The sequence below is a fragment of the Arvicola amphibius genome, chromosome X (assembly GCF_903992535.2).
Source record: "Arvicola amphibius chromosome X, mArvAmp1.2, whole genome shotgun sequence".
Lineage (NCBI taxonomy): Eukaryota > Metazoa > Chordata > Mammalia > Rodentia > Cricetidae > Arvicola > Arvicola amphibius.
This window is the reverse complement of record NC_052065.1, coordinates 6,499,159-6,526,064: the sequence shown is the minus strand read 5'-3', so window position 1 is coordinate 6,526,064 and position 26,906 is coordinate 6,499,159. Positions and strand designations below refer to the sequence as shown.

The following is a 26,906-nucleotide window of genomic DNA, read 5'->3' as shown; positions in this document are numbered from 1 at the left end:
TCAGTTTCTGCCTTTTAATTTTATATATATATATATATATATATATATATATATATATATATATATATATATATTTCTTTCCTTTTCGAATCTCTGTTGTTTCTTTCACATCTGGCAATAATTTTCTTCTTGTCCGACTATCTCTAATCAGTCTGGCTGGAGCTTTCCTACCTCATTTTTTGTCAGTGTGTCCTGGTTATTTTCTTCTCAGCATCTATTTAAATTTGCAACTGCTGTGTATTCATTTGCTCATCGAGACTTCCTTTGATTATAAGCTCTCTCTCTCTCTCTCTCTCTCTCTGTGTGTGTGTGTCTCTATTTCTCTCTCTCTCTGTCTCTCTCTGTGTCTCTCTCTGTCTCTCTCTGTGTCTCTCTGTCTCTCTCTGTCTCTCTCTCTGTCTCTCTCTCTGTCTCTCTCTCTGTCTCTCTCTGTCTCTCTCTCTCTCTGTCTCTCTCTCTGTCTCTGTCTCTCTCTCTCTTTCTCTCTCTCTCTCTCTCACACACACACACACCTGTTCCTGAAATTAAGGTGTAAGCCGTATCTTGCACTGGATTTCTTCATTCCTTATCTTATAAATTATATTATGTATTTAATAAAATGTTATACTTTTTGAGGCAAGTTCTCACTCTGTAGCTCAGGAAACTCAGTGGGTATCCCAGGGTGATCTGGAATTCACTAGGTAGCAAAGGTAGGCCTAGAACTCTTGAGTGATCCTTCCACTTCAGTATTCTGAGGGCTGGAGATTACTGGCATATACCAGCAAAACTCCATATTTGAAATTAGCGAGTTTCCCCAGTTGATTGTACATTCCACAAGTATATTCTCTTTTACTCACCAGTAAGAGCCCGTGCCTGTTATAGTATATTTCACCTAGTAGACACTGAATAAATAATGGATGAATGAATATCCTTGTCTCTCTTTGGGAAATGTTGGCCCAACTTCTGAAACTGCATCAATCAGTGTATGAGTATGGATTGTTAATATGCTAAAGACTTGGCTCATTATTTTTGGAGATTGTTTTATACTGAAATGAAGAAGCCCTTTAAATTTATCTGTTTCCCATTTATGTAACTTGTTTCATTATAGATACACATATGTTCTGGTGTAGGAACACTTGCCACTTATAAAAATGAATTCCCATAAGCTTTTGCCTGTTGTCAGCAATTTTCTTCTATTAGGAGATGGCGCGAGGAAGGGGCCAAACAGCGGTAGGCTTTTGAACTTGAGGCAGGTGTGACTCTTGCACTTACTTTTTCATTTACTTCGTCCTCCAAGGCGTGCAATCACTTGCTGTGCCCGCTTCTCTTTTAAGTACGAGAACGGCGAGAGGGCAGCATGGGCGACTGGAGTGCCCTAGCCAAGCTCCTAAAAAAGGTTCAGCCCTACTCCACAGCTGGAGGAAAGGTATGGCTCAAGGTCCTGTTCGTCTTCCGCATCCTGCTCCTGGGGACGGCCATTGAGTCAGCCTGGAGTGATGAGCAGCTGAAGTTCCGGTGCAACACTCAGCAGCCTGGCTGTGAAAACATCTGCTACGACCAAGCTTTCCCCATCTCTCACGTGCGCCTCTGGGTCCTCCAGATCATATTCGTGTCTGTGCCTACACTCTTATACCTGGCACACGTGTTCTATGAGACCCGGCAGAATGGGAAGCTGAAGAAGCAAGAGAAGGAGCTTGGAGCTGTTCGTGTTAATGGTGCCTGCTTGGAACCGTGCTCGCAGCAAACTGAAGAAAAGAAGTTCGAGAGCGGCAGTGAAGAACAAGCTAAGGTGGAAAGGAAAGGCAGGTTGCTGCTAACCTACATGCTCAGTATCTTCTTCAAGTCTGTCTTTGAGGTGGTCTTCCTGCTGGTCCAGTGGTACATTTATGGATTTATCCTGAAGGCAGTTTACATTTGTGAACAACCTCCTTGCCCACATCAGGTGGACTGCTTCGTCTCTCGCCCCACAGAAAAAAGCATCTTCATCCTCTTTATGCTGGTGGTGTCCCTGCTGTCTTTAGCCTTGAATGTCATTGAGCTGTCCTATATCTTATTTAAGGTCATTAAGAATTACATGAGAAAGGAGGATGAGGTTTACTATAGTATAGCTGATCTCCAGAGCCTTTCCCATGCCTCCTCACCAAATGTTCACACTACCATGTTTTCTGAGGATCAGGTGGTTCCTGGGGAACAATATCGGTTACAGTGCGTAACAGAGTTGAGTGGGGGAAGGCAGGCAGACAGTATCTTTTCTGCCCGGCACTCATCCTTTTCTTCACCCTGAGGATAAGCAGGATTCTCAGATGGTCTGGGTGGAGAGGAAAGCAAATCAAAGCCACTGAACACGAGTGTTGCAGAGTAGCAGCTCTCCACCAATAGTAGTGGCCATGACAACAGCAGCCTGATAGCTTAGATACTGCGATTTCTTCTTGAAAGCATTGTGATTTTGCCTGGTTGCTAAAGAGAATCAAAGTGTGGTAGAAAGTGTACCCATGTTTCAGTACAGATAATATTCAATGACCTTATTTGTGAGAACTAGCAAGCAGAAAGATATTAGACCACAAGGATCTAGGAGAAGAAGTGGAAGAGACATGTGTTATGATTAAAGTTCTTGACTCATTGGTAAATGGTTTGTCTAGTATGTGTAAGATCTCAAGTAACATAAGAACAAAAAGATAGTAACTTAAACAAATGAACTAAATAAATAAAATGGTTGACTCAAAGAACTTTTAGTCCAACTATAACTTGTATTAGGCAATGTATAAGGACCTTGCCTCTCCCATATTACCCTAAAATGGTTCTGGGAGGGGGGGGAAGAGTGATTTTATTATTTATCCATAGACGCAGATACAGTGTAAATTCCCAATCCTGCGTTTTAAAATAATACAAACATACCATTGAAAGTTGAGCCTTTCTCTTGGATTTTATTGTTTGGGCCCATACTATGTTTATACTGTTTAATTCCTAACGTAAAAGTAAATTATGTTTTCCCTTAAAATGCATCCCCCAATTTATAATATGTCATAGTTCTGGTAATTGTGATGAGTTTTCTTTTTCTCTTTTATACTATACCAGCAATCCTATCACTGATGTAAACAATTTATTTTTCTTTTCCAAGAAAGAGTTGGAGCCCTTAAAGAAACAGTTGTACTGAAAACAGCAATTGTGAACATGACAAACTTAAATGCTTAGAAGTGAATTATGAAATGTGTCTACATGAATTTGGCAATAGTGGGCATTCTTGGCTTTGTTTTAGATAATACATATTAATTCAGATGTTACCTTCTGCTGTGAGTTTGGCAGTCTCTTGTGATTACTGGCATTTTTCATGTTTATATTAAGATTTTATTTGGAAAGCAGGAGAGGGTGAGGGAGATTTGTGAAATACCTGTGTAATTGATTTGAAACATATAAAAGAAATGCTACTCATTTTTCTTATGCCTTTTGATACATACCACAGATTGAAAAATACTGAGCTGCAGACTTTTGTTTTTCCATGACAGCTACACACACAATTTTATTCCAAAAATATTAATTTGCTTACCATTTGATGTTAAACTACCATGTTCAGCTTTGTTTCGTGCAATCCAGGCCTATCACATGTTATTCTAGAGAATTCTTTATTCAATAAAGTAGTAAGAGAGCAGTCCATGCGTATTCCTTCTCTGATAACTTCTGACCGGTCTTTTGAACTCTTCACTGGTGCATCTTCATTTAAGCACACTAAACTGGTTATGGTGGCTCATGGAGGCCAAGACAATTGCAGTGGGCTAGAGTGTGAGACACTCCCCATCTCCTGCCCATGAAGCAGAATCCAGTGCAATCACAGTTTTTGAAATTCAGGTGGGGTGACGCTGCGACATGATTCTAGAATTGGCATCCTTCATTTCATGTACTAAAATCACAGAGAGATCCATGACCTCCAGATATGCAAAAAGAATATAGTTGGGTTTTTTTCCCTTCCCCTTTAAGGGATATATTCTCATCAATAAGCGGAACCGAGGGAAATGGAGAACACAAGAACAGATCATCAGACCTGTAGTTTCTAAAGTCTGGTTCTGACCATTGACACAGTCTCATTTGGAAAATCTAGTCCCTTAGTTAAATGATGAGTGCCAGGTGTTTTTAGAAGTAGCTTATGAAGATTAATCAGTTATTTAGGAAGGGGGCACTTTTGGACACTGCAGAATTTCTGAAGCCTTGGAATCAGATTGGGCACTGCCACTGCCACTCCCTATTCCTGTTTCATTCATTTTCTTCACACTTTCTACCCTGAGATAATTGCAGATTCAACCGTGATTATAAGAAAGAATAGATTCTGTATATCCTTATATTCAGTAGTAACTTTTTTGAGTCAGGGTCCCTCTACATAGCCCTGTTTGGTTTGGAATTTGCCTTTAAGCAACTTGCTCTGTAGATAAGACTGGCCTAGAACTCAGAGAGGTCCACCTGATTTTTCCTCCACAGTGTTGGGAATAAAAGTGTGTACTACCACATCTGGCCAAATAAGTATTTTTTAAGAAAGTCATAGACCCAGGTGTCACATATCCCACTCTGGTTTTGAAGCTGTGGTGCTTTACTATAAAGCCGAAGATGACCTTGAACTTCTGATCCTCAAGCCTTTACCTCCTTAGTGCTGGAATTACAAGAGTGTGTCCCATGCCTGGTTTAAATAGGGCTACAGATTGGGCCCATGGCTTTGTGCATGCCAAGTAAGCACTCTGTCACTGAGCTATACCCCCAACTTTTACTGTTTACTTTTTGCCTGTTTGTGTTTTTAAAGCAGGATCTCTTATAACCCATGCTGGTCTTGAGCTCAATATATAGCCAAGGGTGACTTTGAATTTCTGATTTTTATTTCTGCTTCTACCTCCCATTTACTAGAATTACAATGCACACCATTATACCTCTTAACTTTTGAGGCATAATTTCATAGGTAGAAAGCTGACATTGACATAATCCATTAACCTTCAGTTTCACCAATTTTATATACACTCATTGTGTTTAGTTATATATAACTTTATAATTTGTGTAGAGTTTTGTGTCCACTATAATCAAAATACACAGTAGTTTTAGTAATATTACCTTTTTATAGTCCTAGTCACATCTTTTCCATATCCCTGACCCTAGGTAATTCCTAATCTTTACTTAACCTGTTTAGTTTTGCCATTTCAAGGATGCTATTCAAACAAATTATATAGGCCATAACATATTTTAAGTTGGGTGGGTTTTTTTTCTGTTCTTTGTACTATCTGTGGTATGTATGTATATAGGTGTGCCTGCCTGTGCAAGCACGCGTGGAGGCCAGAGACTGATAACAGCTAGGGAACCTGGGAGGAATGAGGCTATCTTTTCTGGGCCAGAACTAGAAGTGTGCGTGCGTGCGTGCGTGCGTGCGTGCGTGCGTGCGTCTGTGAGAGAGACTGTGTCTGTGTGTTATAATAAAGATCCCCAAATAAAGTCTATAAGCAACACTTTAAAAAATTATTTTTGAAACGGGGTCTTGCTGTAGAACTGTGAGACTCAGGCTTGCCTTGAATGTACGGTGTAGCACAGAGTGCCTTCAATCTCATAATCTTTTTGCTCCAGCCTCCCGAGTGCTGGAGTTACAGGTATATGCTAGGATGTCTGGCTTTAAGCAATATTTTATATGATAATACTAGTTTATTCTTCAGACTTACTTTTATTAGGCAACTGCAGTGGACCCTTGATTATCGATAGTCCTTGCTTTGAAATAGCTTGTCGTTTTGTGGAGTTCAGAGACCTGTGAAATAAATTAAGTTTTTTCCCTTGACCTTAGTGAACAACTGTCATTTCCTTCTTTTTGGTTTTTGGGTCGTTCTGGTGCTTGAAGTCATGCAGAATTGATTGATTGCTTCTGACAAGGTCTTGCTTGTGTCCTGAGCTGTTACTAAACTCTCAGTCTGCCTTCTCACTTTCCCAAGTGCTAATATTGCAGGCATGTACTGCCACACGCCGCTTACAATTCTTTAGTTTTAAAATAAAATTAAGTTTGCACTCCCTGGCTTATGATGTTGTTGAAGCCCTTCCCTTTCTTATTAGCTGGCTGAGTGGTAGACACATGCTGAGGAGGCTTGTGCCTAGTGACTTGTAGTTATCTTGGTCATCATTGTGTTTTACTTGGGTTCCCATGAAGTCCTTTGCTGACTGCTGCTGTCTAGCAAACAGAGCGTTCCTAGCTTCAGCTTCTCGGGCCATGTGCTTAGAGATCAGATGACCAAAGTACGTCCAGTCAGTAGTCCTTAAGCCCTGCCATGCAAGTGTTATAGTCCAATGGCCTGCCCAGTCCTAGGGCAGCTCTTGACTTTGTTGGATAGGGATGTTCAGTTCCACTACTGTAGTGAGACTCAGCTTACTAATAATAACAGCAACGACTGGCAGTCTCAGTAGGGCAAAAAAGAGCTAGACCTTAGACCCTGCCCCAGGTCCTCTGCACTCACTTGGGAACCTACTTCTCGTGTTTAAGAATGGCTACAAGCAGAGCATTTTAACTTAGGTCAACGCTGAACGTTTTTTGTCTTTTCATTGAATCCTAACTGTGCTCCCAGGAATATGAGCTGTCATTAGATGCCATTTTCTTTCTTTTTGGTAGCGGGGAGAAGTACATTATTTTGTTTTTCAAAACAAGGTTTCTTTATGCAGACTTGGCTGTCCTAGAACTAACTGTGTGGACTAGACTGGCCTTGACCTCACAGAGACCCACTTGTCTCTGCCTCCTGACTGCTGAGATTAAAGGTGTGTGCCACCACCAGCTTAGACCCAGTTTTCTTTCTTTTTTAACTTGTTTTTTTATTAAATTTTTAAATTTATTTTACATACCAACCACAGTTCCCCCCCTCCTCTTCTCTTGTTTCTTCCCCCCACCTCCTTTTTCTTCCCCCCCCCCCCATCCGCTCCTCAGAAAGGGATAGGTCTCCCATGGGAGTCAACAAAGCCTAGCATATCAAATTGAGGCAGGACCAAGCTCCTCCTGATGATGAGCAACAAGGATGAGCAAGGTATCCCACATAGGGAATAGGTTAAAAAAAATCCAGCTCATGCACCAGGGACAGATCCTGGTCCCACTGCTAGAGGCCCCACAAACACAAATGTCACCCACATGCAGAGGGCCTAGTTCAGTCATATGCAGACTCTCTAGCGGTCGGTATAGAGTCTGTGAGCTCCCACAGACAACTCAGGTCAGTTGTCTCTGTGAATTTCCCCATCATGATCTTGACCCCCTTGGCTCATGCAATCCCTCCTCCCTCTTTTCAACTGGACACCTGCAGCTTGGCCCAGTGCTTGACCTTGGATCTCTGTGTCTGCTTTCTATCAGTTACTGGATGAAGGTCAATTAGGCTAGTCACCAATCTGATTATAGAAGAAGGCCAGTTCAGGCACCCTCTCCACTGTTGCTAGGAGTCTTATCTCTGCTCATCCTTGTGGGTTCCTGGGAGTTTCCCCGGCACCAGGTTTCTCCCTAACCCCATAATGGTCCCATCTATCAAGCTGTCTCTTTCATTACTCTCCCTCTCAGTCTCTTCCCCACCCCTCCCCTCAACCCTCCTCCCCCAGTTTACTCAGGAGATCTCATCTAGTTCCCCTTCACAGAGCCATCCATGTTACCTAGTTTCTCTAGGACTGTGGACTATAGACTGCTTATCCTTTGCTTTACATCTAATATCCACTTATGAGTGAGCAGATACTGTGTTTGTCTCTCGAGGTCTGTTACCTCACTCAGGGTGATTTTATCTAGTTTCTTCCATTCGCCTGCAAATTTTACAATGTCATTGTTGTTGGGTTTTTTTCCACTGAGTAGTACTCCATTGTGAAAATGGACCACATTTTCTTCACCCATTCTTTGGTTGAGGGGCATCTAGGTTGTTTCCAGGTTCTGGCTATTACAAATAATGCTGCTATGAACATAGTTGAGCAAGTGTCCTTGTGGTATGATTGAGCATCCTTTGGGCATATGCCGAAGAGTGGTATTGCTGGGTCTTGAGGTAGATTGGTTCCCTATTTTCTGAGAAACTGCCAGACTCATTTCTGAAGTGGCTCTACAAGTTTGTATGCCCACCAACAGTGGAGAAGTGTTCCCCTTACTCCACATCCTTTAGCATAAGCTGTCATCAGTGTTTTTGATTTTAGCCATTCTGACAGGTGTAAGGTGGAATCTCAGAGTCATTTTGATTTGCATTTCCCTGATGACTAAGAATGTTGAGCAATTCCTTAAATGTCTTTTGGCCTTTTGAAATTCTTCTGTTGAGAATTCTCTGTTTAGATGTGTACACCATTTTTAATTTGATTATTTGATATTTTGATGTCTAGTTTCTTGAGTTCCTTATATATTTTGGAGATCAGCCCTCTGTGAGATGTGGGGTTGGTGAAAATCTTTTCCCATTCTGTAGGCTGCCATTTTGTCTTATTTACCATGTGAGGTCCCATTTGTTAATTGTTTCTCTCAGTGTCTGTGTTACTAGTGTTGTATTTAGGAAGTGGTCTCCTCTGCCAATACCTTCAAGGCTGCTTCCCACTTTCTCTTCTATCGTGTTCAGTGTAACTGGATTTATGTTGAAGTCTTTGATCCTCTGGGACTTGAGTTTTGTGCATGGGGACAGATATGGACCTATTTTCGTTCTTCTACATGTTGACATCCAGTTATGACAGCACCATTTTTTGAATATGCTATTTTCCGTTGTACAATTTTGGCTTCTTTGCCAAAAATCAGGTGTTCATAAGTGTGTGGATTTATGTAAGGGTCTTTGATTCTATTCCATGGATCAATGTGCCTGTTTTTATGCAAATACCAAGCTGTTTTTATTACTATGGCTATATAGCACTTGAATCACCATCAGGGGTGATGATGCCTCCAGAAGTTCCTTTATTGTACAGAATTGTTTTAGATATCCTGAGACCCAGTTCTCTTGACAAGGTACCAAGAGGTGAGTAATGCTCCTCAGGCCACACTCAATTGGGTAGAATGTGCTAGAGTCAGGATTTAAACTCCTGCAGCCTAGCTCTCAAGCTGAAGTTCTCATCCTTTTTTGGAGGTGTAACGGCCTTTGAGTTTTAGGTCACCATTTTCATTTGCTTGAAATCAGGAGTGATAGGTATTGTGAAATAAGATGCCACACAGTTCAGTGTTCCTAAAGAATGTTACCAGTGAGAAAGATTGGGCTTGTTTTTCCCAGCCTCTCAGGATACCTTGTAGACAGACTTGGCAATATTAGCGTAAGAAAGGACCTGGGGCATAGCCTACATTTTAAACTGCTTACAATATAGCCCTTTATAAGGAGAGTTTTCTTTTTGGCTTGTTTTGTGAGTGGGAAACAAAATTTTGTTAGAAATCTGATGTGTGACTGTTTAGCTCTCAGTATGGGGGCTGTTATGTATATTTATTCTATATATTATTTCTTTATATCTTCTGATCAATTCTATCACTTTAGCTTCATTTTTGTCTGAATACAGAGTGACTAGAAGGATATAATTCAAAGCCGGTTTGTCAATATTCCATGCTGAATTTAGATTCTAGCTCAGGACTTCTGTGAAGCAGTTATAAGTCGGCAGGTTTCTCTGTTAGGAAAGACCCATCTTCGCCTTTACCTTGCCTTTCAGCAAAAGTATTTTGTTTTCCCCATTTACATACATACCCCATGTACTTGGTACAATGTCTTAACAGTTTGTTCTGTTCCACATAAATACAGAGTCGTGAATATACAATGTCAGCTGATTTTTTAAGAAATAATGTATAGTTTCTCCTACAGTCATCTGTTTATTTTTCTTCCAAAATTTCTTATTTTTTCTCTTAAATATCTTGAAACACATAGCCCATTGTGATAACTGAAGCAGATATTTTTCAAATTCGTATGGCTTCATTGACCATGCAATTTGAATATAATTTATTGATGTAAGGAGAGTCTTTGTCCTAGTTAAAGATAAACCATAAGGATGAATTTTCAAACTTCAAATTAATTCATTAAGCAGACATTTTGCTGTGGATTTAGGCCAAAGGACTTGAAGGGCATCATCAGCATCTATAGAAAGCTTACTGTATGGAAGGAAAAGGCTCACAAAAACACAGTAATGGCTGCTCTGTGTCCTTGAGGAATCCAGTCTATCAGAGAATGAACAATGTACAAAAAGAAGTTATTGTCTTTTAAGCTTAGATTTAGTTCATCCTTTTAACAAAGTAACATTTCAGTCTTTGCCTTTCTCAATGTTTTTAGTTAAAATTTCTTGTCTCATTTTCTTGTCCAAGCTGTCCTTTGTCTTATTTCTTCATGATTCCTGAAAATTTCATCAGAGGTACTTAAAACTTACTAGCCAATGGCAGTGGCTCACACCTGCAATCCCAACACATGGGAGGCTGAGGCAGGATGATTGCAAACAAATGGGGGGCTAGCCTGGACTACAAAGTAGGCCTTCGTCTAAAAAAAAAAGCAAAATAATATAACAACAAAACTGGCATATCCAACTGGTTCATGTCATCCTTTTGGAGGGCCTTTCTGCTAGCCTTCGTGGCACAGAGTTAAAATAAGGCCCCTGTTCTCACAAATGTTAATTGTTACCTAGCCACATGGTCAGCCATAGCGAAGTTCTTTGCTGGAGGTGTAGATAGAACGCCGGAAATCATGAAATGAGAAGTCACAGAACAAGATAGAAGGCCCTGCACACGCTTCCCAGAGGAAGGGTGTGAAGGTTGAAAGAGGAATGAACTGGCAGTGGAGCTGGCTTAATGTCTTAAAGCTAAAATGCGTCACTTCCTCGAGATCCCCGCCTGCACAGATCCCGTGGAGTCGTCCCATCTCTGTGTTCTCTCAGAAGCTGTTGCCTTAATTTACATTTTTGTGGTATTTGGAGTCAACTTAGGCATTCTGGAGAAGCATTCTGCTACTGAGCAACATCCCCAGCCCTGGTCTTCTTGTTTTGTCTTTTGCTTTTCCTTCCAGAATGTAACCTCCATGAGAAAAGAGCCTCCTTGCACAGTGCCTATCACCCAGTAGAAGCTTGAAAAAAATGTGTCAATGAAATGAGTGAGTGAAGATTGGATGAATACTTGAAGCAAAGTCTGAAAGGATAGAAATAAGTATATATATAGAAAGACTCAGTTGAGAATCGCCAAGTAATTAGATGTTGCAGAAGAGGCACTTTAAAAGACAAAAACTTGTAATCTCATTGAGGCCTTTGATAACAGTATTTGGAGAGGACTTTTAATAATATTGCTGATATTTTTCCTATAAAGTCCAGGGTTTTATATCCAAATATGAATGCAGCTGTATAGTACTTTCTATGCCTCTCTTATTTCACTTAGCACAATGACTTTTAATTCCTCTATGTTGTTTCAAATGGCAAGATTCCTCCTCTTTATGGCTGCATGGTATTGTATTATGTATATGAAGATTTTTATTTTCTGTCCATCAATTTATGCACATTTACCTTCACTATTGCAAATAGTGTTGCTCTGAACATGAGAGTGCAGATGTCTGTATTCCACATTGGCTTCATTCCTTTTATGTATGTAGCCGGTAGTGGGTCTGTTAGGCCATGCAGAAGATCTGTTTTTAATTTTTCTTGAGGAATCTTCATTCTTTTTCCTATGATGCCTATACTACTTTACATTTCTACCACCTTTGTGTATGTTTTCCTTTTTCTCATGTTGCTCCTAGCACTTTTATGTCTTTTGTCTTTTTGTTTCATACTTTTGGTGTTTTTCAAGACAGGGTTTCTCTGTAGCTTTGGAGCCTGTCCTGGAACTAGCTCTTATAGACTTGGCTGGTCTTGAACTCACAGAGATCCGCCTGCCTCTGCCTCCCAAGTGCCATCACCGACTGGCTTGCCTTTTGTCTTTTGGATGATAGCCATTCTTCCTTGAGGAAGGTGATAATTTCATGGTAGTTTTTAAATTTTATAAAATTATTTTGTGTATGGGTGATTGTATGTGTGTATGTATGTCTTTGTACCGCGTGCATTCCTGGTGCCTTCAGAGGCCAGAAGAGGGCAATGGATTCCCCTGGAACTGGAGTTTTGAATAGTAATTAGCCACCGTGTGAGCACTGGGAATCAAACCCAGGTTCTCTAGAAAAGCAGCCACAGCATTCCTAACCACTGAGCCATCTCTCCAACTCCTTCTGTGTAATTTTGATTGACATTCCTCTGGGGAGTAGTGCTGTTAAGCACTTTTCATATTCCTTTTTGCCATTTATGGTGTCCTCTTTTGAGAGATGTCTGTCAAAGTCTATTGCCCATATTTCAAAATTGAATTACTTGTTTAGGTGTGCTTTTATTGTTTGTTTTACTGTTAGGTTGAATTCTTTATATATTCAGTGATATTCTTCACATTAGATAATAAGACACAAAATTTTGATTCAAATTTATAGTGTTATTTGGCTATTTCTCTACCATCATAGAACTACTAAAGACTTACAGGCCACTATTGTTCCATTAGCATTGTCTCATCGGGGAATTTGTCTCCCACTTTTTATCTTTGGTGCTTACAATGAAATGACTATGTGTGAGTATGTAAGTATGATAAGCAGTTCATCTTCCAGATCTTTAATATGATGTAGTTGATATGTATAATAAAATAATGTGGGGAGTTAGATATGAAGACCAAATGGTTTCTAAAAAATACCACACTCTGTTGCTTTGTATTTGATACTCTTTTTGTTGTAAGAGAATGCAAGGCTGGGATTTTCTAGTGTTTTCCACAATGCGTAATAAGTCATGAAGAGTTTTCACTAAAAAAGACACTTTAAAAAGTAGGCTGGTTGGTTGGTTGGTTGGTTGGTTGGTTGGTTTGATGTGTATGGGTGCCTTGCCTGCGTGTATATATGTACACATGAGTGCTGGCACCTGAGGAGACCAGAAGGCACCTGAGGAGACCAGAAGAGAGCATAGGGCCTGAAACTGAAAGTGACCTATCATGTCAGTGTTGGGAGTCGAACCCAGGTCCTCCGCAAGAGAAGCAAGTGGCCTTAACCACTGAACAATCTTTCCACCCCCTAAAAAGTTTTGGGAAAATAAAAATTGTTAATGTTAATTAAAATGTGTGTGTGTGTGTGTGTGTGTGTGTGTGTGTGTGTGTGCGCGTGCACACACACACACACACACAGCTATGGCAAAAATCAGTGGCTTTGTACTTTAATCAGATTTGGGTTAAACTATTTCTTCATCATGCCTGCTTGGTGTGTGCAGACACGTCTGTCAGAGCACGAGACTGCACTGTCCTTAGAGGAATTCGCTGCAGTGCTCACATAGGCTCTTTCCCACATTTCTCCTGCTAGACCTCACAGTCTTTCGCATCTTGGCGCTGTCATGGCACTATGTACCTGAGGACCCTGGACCCAGGGACTCTGAAGAATAAGCATATTTCCTTTGAACTTGAGAGTGTCATTAAACATACTTAATTTTTTTATTTGTGTATATTATATATAAGAAGGAGCTATATATAATCAGAGAAGCTTTCTCCTGCAGTAGATGGGAACAAATAGAGACCTAGAGCCAGGCATTATGCAGAGTAAGATGCCTTGGAAACCTCAGCCCTAAAACTGATGTCTCCATCAAATCCCTCCCCTCAGAGCTCAGGGAACCCTGCAGAAGAGGTGGCAGAAAGAATGTAAGAACCATAGGGGGTGAAGGACACTAGATCAATATGAGCAAAGCTCATCTGAACTCACAGAGACCAGCATGCATAGAACCTACATGGGTCTGCACCAGGTCCTCTGTGTATATACTAAGCTTCCAGTTTAGTGTTTTTGTGGGGTTCCTGAGTGTGTGAATAAGTGGGTCTCTGATTCTTGTGCCTTTTCTTGGGTTCTTTTCCTTCCATTGTTTTGTTTTTCATGCTCTACTTCGATGTGATAGGTTTTTTTATCTTATTATATTTTCTTTTATATTTTGTTATTATCCCTTAGAAGCCTGTTTGTTTTCTAATGAGAGACAGAAATGGAGTAATCTAGATGGGGAGGGGAGGAACTAGGAGGACAAGAGGGAGGCAAAACAATAATCAGGATATATTTTGTGAAGAAAAAAATCTATTTTCCATAAAAGGGGAAAAGGAAAGGGCATATCATATGTATATGTAATACATATTTATCATTCACCCTTCCATAACTCTCTCTTATTCCCACACTACTGCACTGCTAGCCTTCTCTCTGTTTCGTTTTCTTTTTGTCTCATTGTATTTTCTTAGGGTTTCTTATAAGATCCTGGGTAGGGAACTATTTATAAGAGCATGGAAAAAAATAAATAAAAATAAATAAATAAATAAATAAAAAGAGCATGGGCTTTCTACCAATGATTATACCACCAATAAGTGTCTCTTCTTCCACCAGAAACTGTTTACTTTCTAGACATACTCAGTATGTCTAGTGATGAGTCTTCTTGACTTTCCCACCACCACCACTAAGTAGCTTCTATTATCTGCCTATAGGTCCTCCTGTGTGGGACCTTGGCCCTATGTATCTACTGCCTGTAGCAGAATGTCGACAAGCCCAGTCTTGCACAGATAAGCACAACTGTTTGGAGGTCGAGTTCAACTGCGTTGTTGTGCTCCAGAGATAGCTTTCACCTCATTCCGCTTCTTCATTTGGCTCTTATAGCTCCACCTTTTTTTCCTGCTGTGTTCCTTGAGTCTTAGAGGGGGTGTTGATGTCACTTATGGCTGAGTCCTTTGTTCTGCTTACCTCAACCATCTATGAGTCTCTGCAATTATCACTGCCCACCTAAATGGAACTTCACTGATCAGAGTTGATGGCAGCACTAAATAAATAAAAATTCTTTAGAGGACAGTTTCATGGCCACATCTTGTTTATTTTGTGGAACAATAGCTTCCTACCTAGGGTCTATGACATCCCAAGCCACCCATATTTCCAATGAGTTGAAGAAAAATAACCAATGATATGTTGGCCTTATTTAAGAGAATTCAGTATTCATATTGTTGTATTTTATAGGATAATATAAACCTAGGGTAGTTTGATATTTTCCCAAATCCAGACTGAATCTCAATCTCTCTCTGTCTCTCTGTCTGTCTGTCTCTCTCTCTCTCTCTCTGTCTGTCTCTCTCTCTCTCTCTCTCTCTCTCTCTCTCTCTCATACACACACACACACGCACACACACAGAGTGAGTGTGAGGGGGGATATATCAGAGTGTTGATGAACAATTGCAAAACAGACATTAATTTGTAAATATGTAGCCATTTTAGCTCTTCTGCCTCTAATTTCAGCAGAAGGTGTGAATGTGTGGGTACCCCTGGATATTTTTTGTTGTTACTATTCCCCCAGAAACAGTAAGCCACTTGCTCCATACTACCTATTAGCTACCTATTCTATTGCTAGCTTTCTATACATCGTTTGATCACAAACAAGTGCAAATATTAAGACTCAGTGTTCCCTACACAATGCATGGGAGAAGTATCACAAGAAAGTAAGAACTCTTTATAAAGGAATCTGTAGAAAGCTATTCTCACTAGTTTAACAGAGAAATAATGTTTTCTCTTTATTTGTACCATTTTTAAAATTTCATTTTAAATTGTGTATTTGTATGTGTGCCTGTCTATGTAAAATATCCACATAAATACAGTGCCCACAGACGTCAGGAGAAGGCATCAAATCCCCTGGAACTCAAGTTATAGGCAATTGTGTGCCAACCTTGGGTCCTTTGCAAGAACAGCATGAGCTCTTAACCACTGAATCAGCATCTCTCCAGCCCCAAGGACCATGTATTTTTTATATTGGTCATCTGTCCATAATTTAAGATTTCAAAGGAATTTGGTTGTTGTTCTATCAGTATACCTAAAAATTTCTGTATTTAATATAGTAAATTTCAAATACCTGCTACCATATCCATTGTCAGTGTGGTTGTTTGAAAAAAAAATGGCCCCTAAAGGGAGTGCCACTATTAGGAGGTGTGGTTTTGTTGGAGTAGGTGTGGTCTTTTGGGAAGAAGTGTGTTACAGTAGGGGCAGGCTTTAAGGTCTCCTATGCTCATGATACTGCCTAGTGTGTTAGTCTATTTCTTATTGCCTGTGGATAAACAAGTAGCAGCTCCTTCTCCTGTACCATGTCTGCCTACATGCTCCTATGCTTCACCATGATGATAATGGACTAAACCTCTGTACTGTGAGCCTGCCCCTTAAACGCTTTCCTTTCTAAGAACTGCCATGATCATGGTGGCCTTTCACAGCAATAGAAGCCCTAACTAAGACAGTCACTATGTTGGAATTTCTCTCCTGCCCTTGTTTTTCAAATTTTTACTTATTGTTCTTAGTTTCATTTTACATTCCACCCTCCCCCTGCCCCTTCTCACCTCCCCCACAGCCCCCCCCATATACTTCTCCCAACGGGTAAGGGCTCCCATGGAGAGTCAACAAAGCCTGGGACATTAAGTTGGGGTAAGATCAAGCCCCACCTCCACCCCACATCAGGCTGAGGATGGCATTCCACCATAGGGAATGGGCTCCGACAATCTAGCTCATGGACCAGGGCTAGATCCTGGTCCTACTGCCTGATCTTTGCTTTTTATCATAGCCCTAGGGGAGAGAGGGGTTAGGGTGGGGAGAAAAGCTTTGAAAATTAAAAAAGTGAAAGCTTGTCCTTTCAAATGATAAAACAATGTAGGGGGAAGAGGCAAGTTAGAGTAGGTAAGTATATCTGACATTTTTAGCATTCCCGCTTCAGAAAAATGGATGTGTTGAATTTATTCCCCAGAGGGAAGGAAGCTTGTCTCTTATTCCCCTCTTGGAAAGCGCACCCTCCAAAGTTGCCTCATCAGAACTGGAACAGCAACAAGGAAAAAAAAGCTAGTGCGGTTAAGTGGAGAGAGGCCTCCTGGCCCTCCTTTATCTTGTGAGCGGTTTCTAAGGATCTCAAAAGAACACATATTATATATCTGGCTTGAAAGCCAGCAGCACCATCAGTGGGGATGTTGTGTTTGAGGCACAGGCTGATAGCTCATAGCATTCGGTGATCAAGGGTACATGTAAATGAGATTGCAGTCTAGATGTCTTTAGCACCAACAAAGCTAACCAACTGAACCAAACTCCCATGCTTGGAACTAAGAGATAGTTGATGTGTATTCCTTGGGGTTCAACAGAGGCATCAGGGGTTCAAACCCAGAAAGAAACTCCTTAGAGACCAGAGAGCCCCTATCTTACTCCAGTGAGTTTCTTCAACTTTACCCACTCTATATAAGCAAGCTCCTGTCTTAGTAGAAGCAGGGAGAACGATCTGAAAGATCTGAGCCTTTACCTAACGGACTCTGTAAACTAGGAAGGACCAAGTCACTACCATGCAAGTTTTAAGGTAAGGGGTGTACTTTCAAAAGTCAACTCTAACTACTGACAGAAAATTGAAATACTACATTTTCTTGGCACAACTTGGATTTACTGTGTTGGAAGCTACTCTTGCTGCCACAGCAAAGTAATCTTTGATGAAATATATTCTGCATTTCAAGTGAAATTTTGTATTCACCCATCACAATTGCATGTCGTCTCAGTCTGGTGATGGATCGAGATTGTAGACTGCCTGCGTTGGGCTTGCCTAATTAATGTCATCTTGCTTTCAGTTGTTCGTTCACTGGAAGTGGGACTTCATTTTCTCATTACCTCCTATTGTTATCAAAATAAGGGTGCCATGAAATATTCCCCCAGTTGCCCGACAGCTGCGGTACAGGCAGAGGTGGTTAATACCACTTAACTGACGGCAGCCTGGCAGGCTTCACTACCTCACGGTCTTTGAAATTGCCATTCATCTGCTGACACCGAAGTCTGTATTTGCTACATCCAAGGTTGTTTGGGGACATTTGTATATAGTGTAGAAAGGTATGGACGGTATGAAGAGCAAATCTATCTCATTTTACCCAATCTATAGAGCTAGATTGTTTTGAAAGGACATTTCTTTTGTCACCACCCCCCTTCTTCTCAGATGGGGTCTTGCTGTGTATCTCAGGCTGACGTCAAACTGTCAATCCTTCCTTTGCAGACTCCTGGACTAGCTAGGATTACAGGCTACTACACCTAGCTTATTGCTTTCTCTATTTCAAGAAATGCTCTTTTCTGTTGGGGGAGGGTGTTAGTAAAAAATTGTGTAGCTTATTTTTCATCCTGATAGTTAGGTTTCAGTTTTTGAACATTTTATTTATTACCTTCTCTATATAACCATAAATTAGTAAATTTATAATAATCTGTAGCTGTTAGGTGAATTCTTTTTAAACTTGTTTTGTTTTGTTTGTTTGTTAATGGTACTAGAGATTGAACCTAGAACCTCGGACATGCTGCAAGAGCACTCCCAATGAGCTGTAGTCTCTCCAACTCTAAGCCATTCATCTTAGATCTCCTCTTTTGAGGTGTAATCTGCATACAAAAGCATACCCACTAGGGCTGTGACTGTAGCTCAGGGGAAGAACACTTGCCTAGCTTGTGAAAGGCCTCCAGTTTCATCTCTAGCCCACGAAAACAACAACAAAAAGACATGTCTACTTATTTATACACAGCAAGGTGGATCTGTTTTTAGTGCATTGTTTCCCTGTAAACATGCATCCTTTGACATTACCAGGCAGCGTCTGGTCAGGTTGATACTGGCCCACTGTGACAGTAAACACTGGGTCATAGTAGAAGTGTTCCCAGACGCTTCCTTTGGTGTGTGGGTGTGAGTGCATCTTCCAATTAAGCCATCTACGACTTTTATGTGTTCCATTCTGATATTTTTTTTTTTTGGCACTTGATATTTATCAACCAGCTTTCTCAGAAACTTTGATTTTTATTGTAGAAATAAAAATAGTTCAACTTCATTCTAAGTACTGTGAGATGCCTGATACCCCAAGGATTTAGAGATGCCATACTGTATAAGTTCATAACTGTTAGCCAGCTAGCAATCTTATGACTGTTCCAATACTGGTAACGTCTCAGATGGTACAAGTATGCGATACTGATAGTTATGTGTTTTTCAACTTGTCAGACTACAGCAAATTGCACAACTTTGCCACAGACTAGAATACAGCTGGCTGTGGAAGAAAACCTTTAAAAAAAATCAATCCCGATATGGTGGCACATACCTTTAATCCCAGCACTTTGGAGGAAGAGGCAGGAACTCTGTGAGATCCAGGACAGTCTGGTCTACATAACGAGTTTCAGAATAGTCAGGGATATATAGAGAGACCCTTTCTTTTAAAAGATTATTTTTAATTTTTTATTCGTGTGGGAGTATATTGGTGGGGGTGCTTGTGTGCCGTGGTGCTTATGTGAAGGTCAAAGGCCACCTGTGCCATTGATTGTCTTCTTTCACTTTTACATGAGTATTGAACTCTGGTCACTAGGCTTGTACAGCAAGTACCTTTACCCACTAAGTCAGCTCACTGGCTCAAAAACCCATTTTATTGTCTTGGGGAGAGAAATACATCATTGACTAATGCATGTTTGGTGAGTATTTCAAGACAGGGTTTCTCTGTGTAGCCCTGGATGACCTGGAACTCACTCTGTAGACCAGGCTGGCCTCAAACTCAGAGATATGCTTGTCTCTGCCCTCTGTGTGCTGGAATTAAAGGTGTGAACCCCCATGCCCAGCCAAAAGTCTTAATTTATTATTTCCATTTCATTTTAAAGCAGTTTTACTGTGTTGCTCTGACTGTCCTAGAACTCACTCTGTAGATCAGGCTGGCCTCAAACTCACAGAGATCCCCCTTGCCTCTTCCTCCCAAGTGCTGGGATTAAAGGCATGTGCCACCACCAAAGGCTTTGAGTAATAATTTTTAAATAGTAAACCTGATATATTGGCAACATAGCACATTCAGCCATTTCACAAGCCTGATGTGAAAGCAATACTGAGAGAGGCAAGCAAGGGCAGCTTTGAAGTGTATTTGGAGGCCCTTCAGGAGGTCAGGGCAATGGAGTAGCAAAGGAGGCATTTACTGAGACACTGTCATTTTTATTTTTTCACTTTAAGAGCTAATTTAAATTCCTGCCCTCCAAAGGACTTCTGGTGAGAGCCAGGGCCAGATATGAGGGATCTTACATTACGCCTCTTTGAATTATCTTTGTTTTTAAAAACATTCTAAAGACCAGAAGAACAGATTTGTATTCCTGTCTTTTGTTAGAAGTACTGTGTCTTAAAAAATAAAACAAACAAAGCCAGAAATGGAGTTGGGGTATAAAACTTAGTGCTAGGGAATTTATTTAGGGTGTTTAAGACCCTGAGTTTGATCCTAAGCATCAAGAAAAGGAAAAGAAAGAAAGAAAAAAACCAATCCTTTAGTGTTCTTGGTTCATTGGTTTGCTTTTCATTGTGCGCAAGACATACATCTTTTCTTTTTCTTTTTTTAATCATTGCAGAAAAAAGCATTTCTTCTTTAAACTAGTAAGTTTAATCATCCAATAAGAAGGATGATCTGGGTCATCAGGATCTGTGTTTTCAATACACTCAGTATAGTTAAACGTTTGCAGTCCTTCAATATCTGCCCTTGGTTACTGAACGTCTGTTAAGAAGAATCATGCAGTCTTTTATCACTTACAAAATCGCTCCAGTGAAGAACTGGCCTTGACGGTGTCCTGGAAGCCTGGAAAAGTGAACATTTCATCTGGGAGATGATTAAAGGGCATGTTCTAAGAGAATACCTGGGTCTCAGACATTCCCGGGGCTGTGAACCATGCATGAGGAGTTGACTGTGGTCGAAAATGGCTGCAGCTTGGCCGCCCCTGAGAGCAGAGAAAGGAGACTGGAGGGTTGTCCCATGTTCTGATCACTAAGTGGTCCTTGCCCACCATAGGGGAGGGGTGATAAAATATTAAGTCAGTGGAGGTTGGGGAGCATTTTAAGGGGAACATCATTAAATTGGATTTCTTTTCCCAAACGAGGTCCTGGGGTAAACATGCGAGAATGGATTGAGGATGCTAAAGGCTTTTGACCTGTGATGGAAGCATTCATAGACATTTGGAGAGATTTAGATGATATAAGCAGTTTGTCACTTGATGATAAACTACATCTATTTGGAAGTACAGATATAGGAGATAGGAAGAAGGATCCTAAGTTTCTGGCTAGCATTCACTGAGATTTGGAATTGGGAACAGGCCCAGGTTTAGTAGAGGAACATTGAGAATGATTAGGCATTCTGTCTGAATAAATTATACTTTTGTACTCCCATTTTATGTCTCAACTAAATATTCATGGAGGCCCTATATGGCTTACTGAGGGTAGAAGGTATTCTATGTTTTATGGAACTAAAAGAAAAATTAGAATTTGTTATGTAGGAATTTTATCACTGACTTGGCTTGAAGACAGGTTTTCTCTGGAGGAAGTGTCATTTTAGGGTGCCATTTCTCAGTTTGAGATGTGGTTCAGTTGGTAGAGTACTTGTTTAGCATGCACAGAGCTCTGGGTTTCATCACTAACACCTCATTTAAAAGAGAACATGGGTTTGGGGATGTGGAAATGGATTAGTTGATAAGGTACCTGCCTTGCAATCATGAAGACCTGAGTTTGAATCCTCAGAACCTACATAAAAATGAAGGGCTTAGTGACTATGCCTATAACCTCAGCACTGTGGGTAGACTTAGGGAGCAGAGACAGTTGTATTTCTGAAGCTTATTGGCCAGTCAGCCCAGGCAAATTGATGAGTTTCAATTTCTGTAACAGACCCTGTCTAAAAAATGGTGGGGGTTAGAGAGATGGCTCCGTAGTCAAGAGCACGTACTCTTGCAGTAGACCCCAGTTCAGTTACCAGTATCCACATGGTGACTTACAACTGTATATAACTCCAGTTTCAGGTGATCTGATGCCTTCTTGTAGCATCCAAAGGCATTGAACACATACGGTGTACATAAAACTCAATGTACTGGTACATGTCTGTGATCCTTGCACTTTGGAGGTAGAGGCAAGGGGATCAGAAGTTCAAAGTTATATTCACCTACACAGCGTGTTTGGTGCCAGCATGTGTTGTCTGGGTTTCTGTCCTGCCCGGTTCCCACAATCGTTAAGTCCCAAAGAAATCACACGGAGTTCTACATTAGTTATAAACTGATTGGCCCATTAGTTCAGGCTTCTCATTAACTCTTATAACTTATATAGCCCATTATTAGCCCATTATTTTTATCTGTGTTAGCCATGTGGCTCAGTATCTTATTCAGCAGGGCAGTCACATCTTGCTTCTTCTGTGATCAAGTCAGGACTGCGTCCTCTTTCCAGAATTCTCCTGTTCTCCTTGACCCACTTCTACTTCCTGTCTGGTTGTCCCCGCCTATACTTCCTGCCTGGCTACTGGCCAATCAGCATTTATTTAAAATATAATTGACAGAATGCAGACCATGGTCCCACACCAAGCATGGGCTACCATGAGACCTTTCCTGCAGGGATCAAATGTAAAAGAAAAAACAAAGCAAAAAAACATGGAAACTTTTCTTCATATCTATTTTGGTTATTAATGAAGTATTAATACTTTCATAAGACTGTGCTCATTTTAGAGTCTGAGCATGAAATAATAAATACATTGAATTTTTCTTATATCCCTTACTAAATATTAAGGTTTTCCTGAAATTACTCTTGGCATACAAATAAATTCAAATTGAGAGCAGTTCCAAGTTTATACCAATGCTTCTTGTGGTAATAACAACATGAGCCTTACTAGTAGTTTGGCTGGCTTTTGGTGTAGATGGTGGTTTTTAGTTAAATTGATTTGGCCAAATGAACAGCATGTCTGAATTTTTAACAGAAAAGTAAATAATATATTTTAATAGCTTTATATATGTGTATGTATATATTTACATTACATAATATGTGTACGTGAGTGTTATGTATGTTCCATGTTTATGTATGTGCATCACATGTATACAGTGCCCATGGAAACCAGAAGAGGGCTTTAAATCCCTTGGAACTAGTGTTATAGATAATTGTAAACCACTTGTGTCGGTGCTGGAAACTAAGCTTTGATCCTCTGGAAGAGTTCTTACCTACTGAGCTCTCTCGAGCCTCACTTTTGGTATAATTTTGTCATACAACATTTTAATGGAGTCATTAAAAAAGTTAAAGTAACCATTATTGTATTAAAATGAATGTAGATATTTTAGTGGCATGATTAATAGATTTAATAATTTTTTGAAAATTAATCTTTTAACTTTTACATTTCCAATTAAAATTTCATGGGGTACCACCCCCTAAACAAAGAACTATAGAAAACTATTGGCTGTGGGGAGGAGAATTACCCTCTCCCAGAGATGAGTCACTTTATTGGTTCACACACACATGCACACTCATGCTATTTGCACATACATACATATATGTATATGTATGTAACAATATAAGAAAAAGAGGCTATCAACTTGAGAATGGGAAAATGTAGGAGGAGTTTTGAGGAAAGGGCTGGAAGGGAAGTAATGTGATTCTATTTCAATTATAACATTGTGATGTGGGAGGGTCTTCTATCTGTTGTTTAATTAATAAAGAAAACTGCTTGGCCTGATAGGTCAGAACATACATAGGTAGGGAAGACAGAACAGAATGCTGGGAGGAATAGGGCAGTGAGGCAGTTGCCATGATTCTCCAACCCGAGACAGACGTAGGCTAGAAGCTTTCCCGGTAAGCCACCACCTCGTGGTGCTACACAGATTAATAGAATTGGGTTAATCAAAATATGAGAGTTAGCCAAGAAGAGGCTAGATATAATGGGCCAGGCAGTGTTTAAAAGAATACAATTTGTGTGTTGTTATTTCGGGTGTAAAGCTAGCCATGCGGGAGCTGGGTGGGATGAAAAGCAGGCCTGCCCACAGCTCCTTTTACAACATTGAAAAATAAAATAAAAAAATTTAAAATCCCCTTATAATATGTTAACTATATTAATTATTACATTAAATATAGTAATTGATATATTAAATCTGTCAGGAAAACTTGGCCTGACATCAGATGATTCCAAGGCTTTCCAGGTGACAGACAGTTCCTTAAAAAGTCATCAATTGAAAAAGTAGGTTGGTTTTTTTTGTTTGTTTGTCTGTTTGGTTTAGGGTTTACGGTTTGGGTTTGAAGTATTTTGGGTTTTGTTATCATTTTTGAGACCTGGTCTCACTGTTGTAGCCCTGGCTGTCATGGAACCCACTGTATAGACCAAACTGGCCTCAAACTCACAGAGATTGCCCTGCCTCTGCCTTCCAAGTGCTGGGATTAAAGGTGTGCGCCACCACATCTGCTAGATGACCAGTTTGGGATTTTGATTTCTTAAAAGAATATCTACAAGAGAACACCACAATATTATTAAAAAATAAGTGAACAAAAGTTATGAATAAACTATTGTAAAATGAATATTTAAAATAAGCAGTAGTAGTATTGGCATTTGTTGCTGGATAATTTCGTGTTGTAGGGACTATCCTATGCCCTGTAGGATATATAGCAGCCTGTGTGTCTCTTCTCCCTATGACAGCTAGAAGCGGTCCCAGATGTTTGGGGGAGTACATTTTTTATTATACAGACAATAGTTGTAGAAAAAATATCTGTGGTAGCAATGATGCATTCCAACCTCAGGATAGAAGTTACCCCTGGAGAGGACCAATGATATAGCTCAGTAGATAAAGGCACCTGCCAGCAAGCCTGATCTTCTGAGTTCAGTCCTCAGGACGTACACAGTAGAAGGAGAAAACTGACTCCTGCAAGTTGTCTCTGACCTTCATACACTCAGCACTACCACCAGCACTGACACCAGCACCAGCACCACCACCAGCACTGATACCAACATCACAATAAGTAAATGAACAGCAAAAATGTTTTGTTTTGCTTTAAAAAAAAATCACCTCTGAAGAGAGGCAATTGGGAATGAGCGAAGCTAAATTTGTCATGTTTTACATTTCAAAAAGCAAGGGTGAAATGAAAGGCAAAAAGCCCAATATGTGATCGACTGCCAAATCTGAAAGGAGTGTACATTTCTGTCTGTACATTTGCATGATTAACCTGTTTTCAGTTCCTGTGCTATAGCTCATACAACATCTGTTGCATTTTTCAACTTCTCTCCTGCATTTTCAACCAACTCTCATGCACTGTTAAACAGCATGTTATAAGCTTCTGTGTACATGAGCCAGCCTCCTTTACTCCCCTCATGTCAAACATGGATGCAGCAGACAGCCTTACTGATAGCAGAGACCCAGCAGGCATTTGTTAATTGGAAGATTCGGATGTCTTCATTGCTGCCTGTGCTCGATTGCTTTTACCTGATTTAGTCTCAAACAGTTAAACTTAGTGGTATTTTTTAAGGTTTTCATAAAAGTGAAAGAACAATGATGGAAACAATGAAGTATTTATATATTTACTTTAATATAAAGATAGGTAGGTAGGTAGATAGATAGATAGATAGATAGATAGATAGATAGATAGATAGATAGATAGATAGGTAGGTAGGTAGGTAGGTAGGTAGGTAGGTAGGTAGGTAGGTAGATAGATAGATAGATAGATAGATAGATAGATAGATAGATAGATAGATAGATAGATAGATAGATAGGTAGATAGATAGGTAGGTAGATAGATAGATAGATGTTGAAGGAACGGCGGGCTGTGTCCCACCACCCGGCTAGCTTTACCCAAAATAATTACACGGAAACTGTATTCATTTAAACACTGCTTGGCCCATTAGTTTCAGCCTCTTATTGTCTAATTCTCACATCTTGCTTTAACCCATATTTAGTAATCTGTGTAGCACCACGAGGGGTGGCTTACCAGGAGAGATCTTAACCTGCATCCATCTCAGAGAGGAGAGGCATGGCGACTCACTATGGCAACTGCCTGAAGTGTCTGCCTCACTGCCTTCTTCCTGTTCTGTCTACTCCACCCACCTAAGGGCTGGCCTATTGGACCAAGCAGTTTCTTTATTAATTAACCAATGAAAGTCCTCCATCAGATAGATAGATAGATAGATAGATAGATAGATAGATAGATAGATAGATAGATAGATAGATAGATAGATAATAACAGCTGTGGTTGGAAAACTATCTGGAAATATTGTTAGTGCTAAGATGCTTTTCAGAAAAACATAGAATTAAATGAGATAATGACCCATCCTTGGTAAGTGGTAGGTGTACTCTGTGTGTATTGTGTGTGTGTGTGTTAGAACTTACTCGTTTTTACAACACATGTTCATTTGATGTTTGAAAAGACTGTGTAGCACTACCATGCTTCCAAAATGACATCCAGAATGAATTGGGTTTGAAATTGCCTTTCTTCTATCTCTTAGCTATGTGTTCTTGTTACTCTTAGCTTATACTTTTATACCATGAAACTTAGCATCCTCATCTCTCTTCCTTAGCTTGGCATGCACAGTTGTGGGTTTCTGAATGGCCTCTTCGTGCTTCTGTCATTAATTTCTCCTCATTTGTTCCCTTCAGCATCCTCATCTCTAAAGTGGGCGGGACAAGCTCCTCAGAATAGTGATTTGAGGATTGCATGAAATAATCCTTGGGGAATATTTACCATGGGGCTTGACACACAAAAAAATTATTTAAAATGGTAATCTAAAATAAAGCCTGGTGTTATGGCACATACTTATAATCTCATAATTTGAGAGGTAAAGTCAGGATGATCAGGAGTTCAAGGCTAGCCTTGACTACATGAACTCTTGCCTCTAAGAAAAAGTAAGTAAATTTGCTTTTTTTTCAGGTCCCGTACTGGTCAATAAAATAAGTATATCTTTGATTATAAGGTTTTGATTCTACTGAATGGGCATGTGAGTGTGTAAACACAGACTAATGGAGCTCTTTGCATATAAAATGTAGAATGACTTAAAATACCTTGGTTATCAAATTGTATTACTTATATTTGGATCTTCCAGAAAAGCATTTATCCTAAGAAAGGGCTTCCTCAGAGAATAATTAGAAAATTAATTAGAGTATAAGTTTTGTAATAGCTTAATCCATGACTGTTGCGTCATGCTGCATGGTGTATATTTTAACCTAGACAGCAAAATGACTCGG

General features: G+C 40.1%; 2 protein-coding genes across 4 annotated transcripts in view; both read left to right on the top strand.

The window, feature by feature from the left end:
- Cdkl5 (cyclin dependent kinase like 5) overlaps window positions 1–26,906 on the top strand; it is a 216,334-nt gene that overhangs the window by 94,250 nt on the left and 95,178 nt on the right. The gene's annotated exons all lie outside the window — the stretch shown is intronic.
- Window positions 1,288–3,493, top strand: LOC119804895 (gap junction alpha-6 protein-like). The gene has a single exon (XM_038316664.1). It carries the CDS (start codon window positions 1,337–1,339, stop codon window positions 2,261–2,263), a length of 927 nt encoding a protein of 308 aa, XP_038172592.1. The 5' UTR covers window positions 1,288–1,336; the 3' UTR covers window positions 2,264–3,493.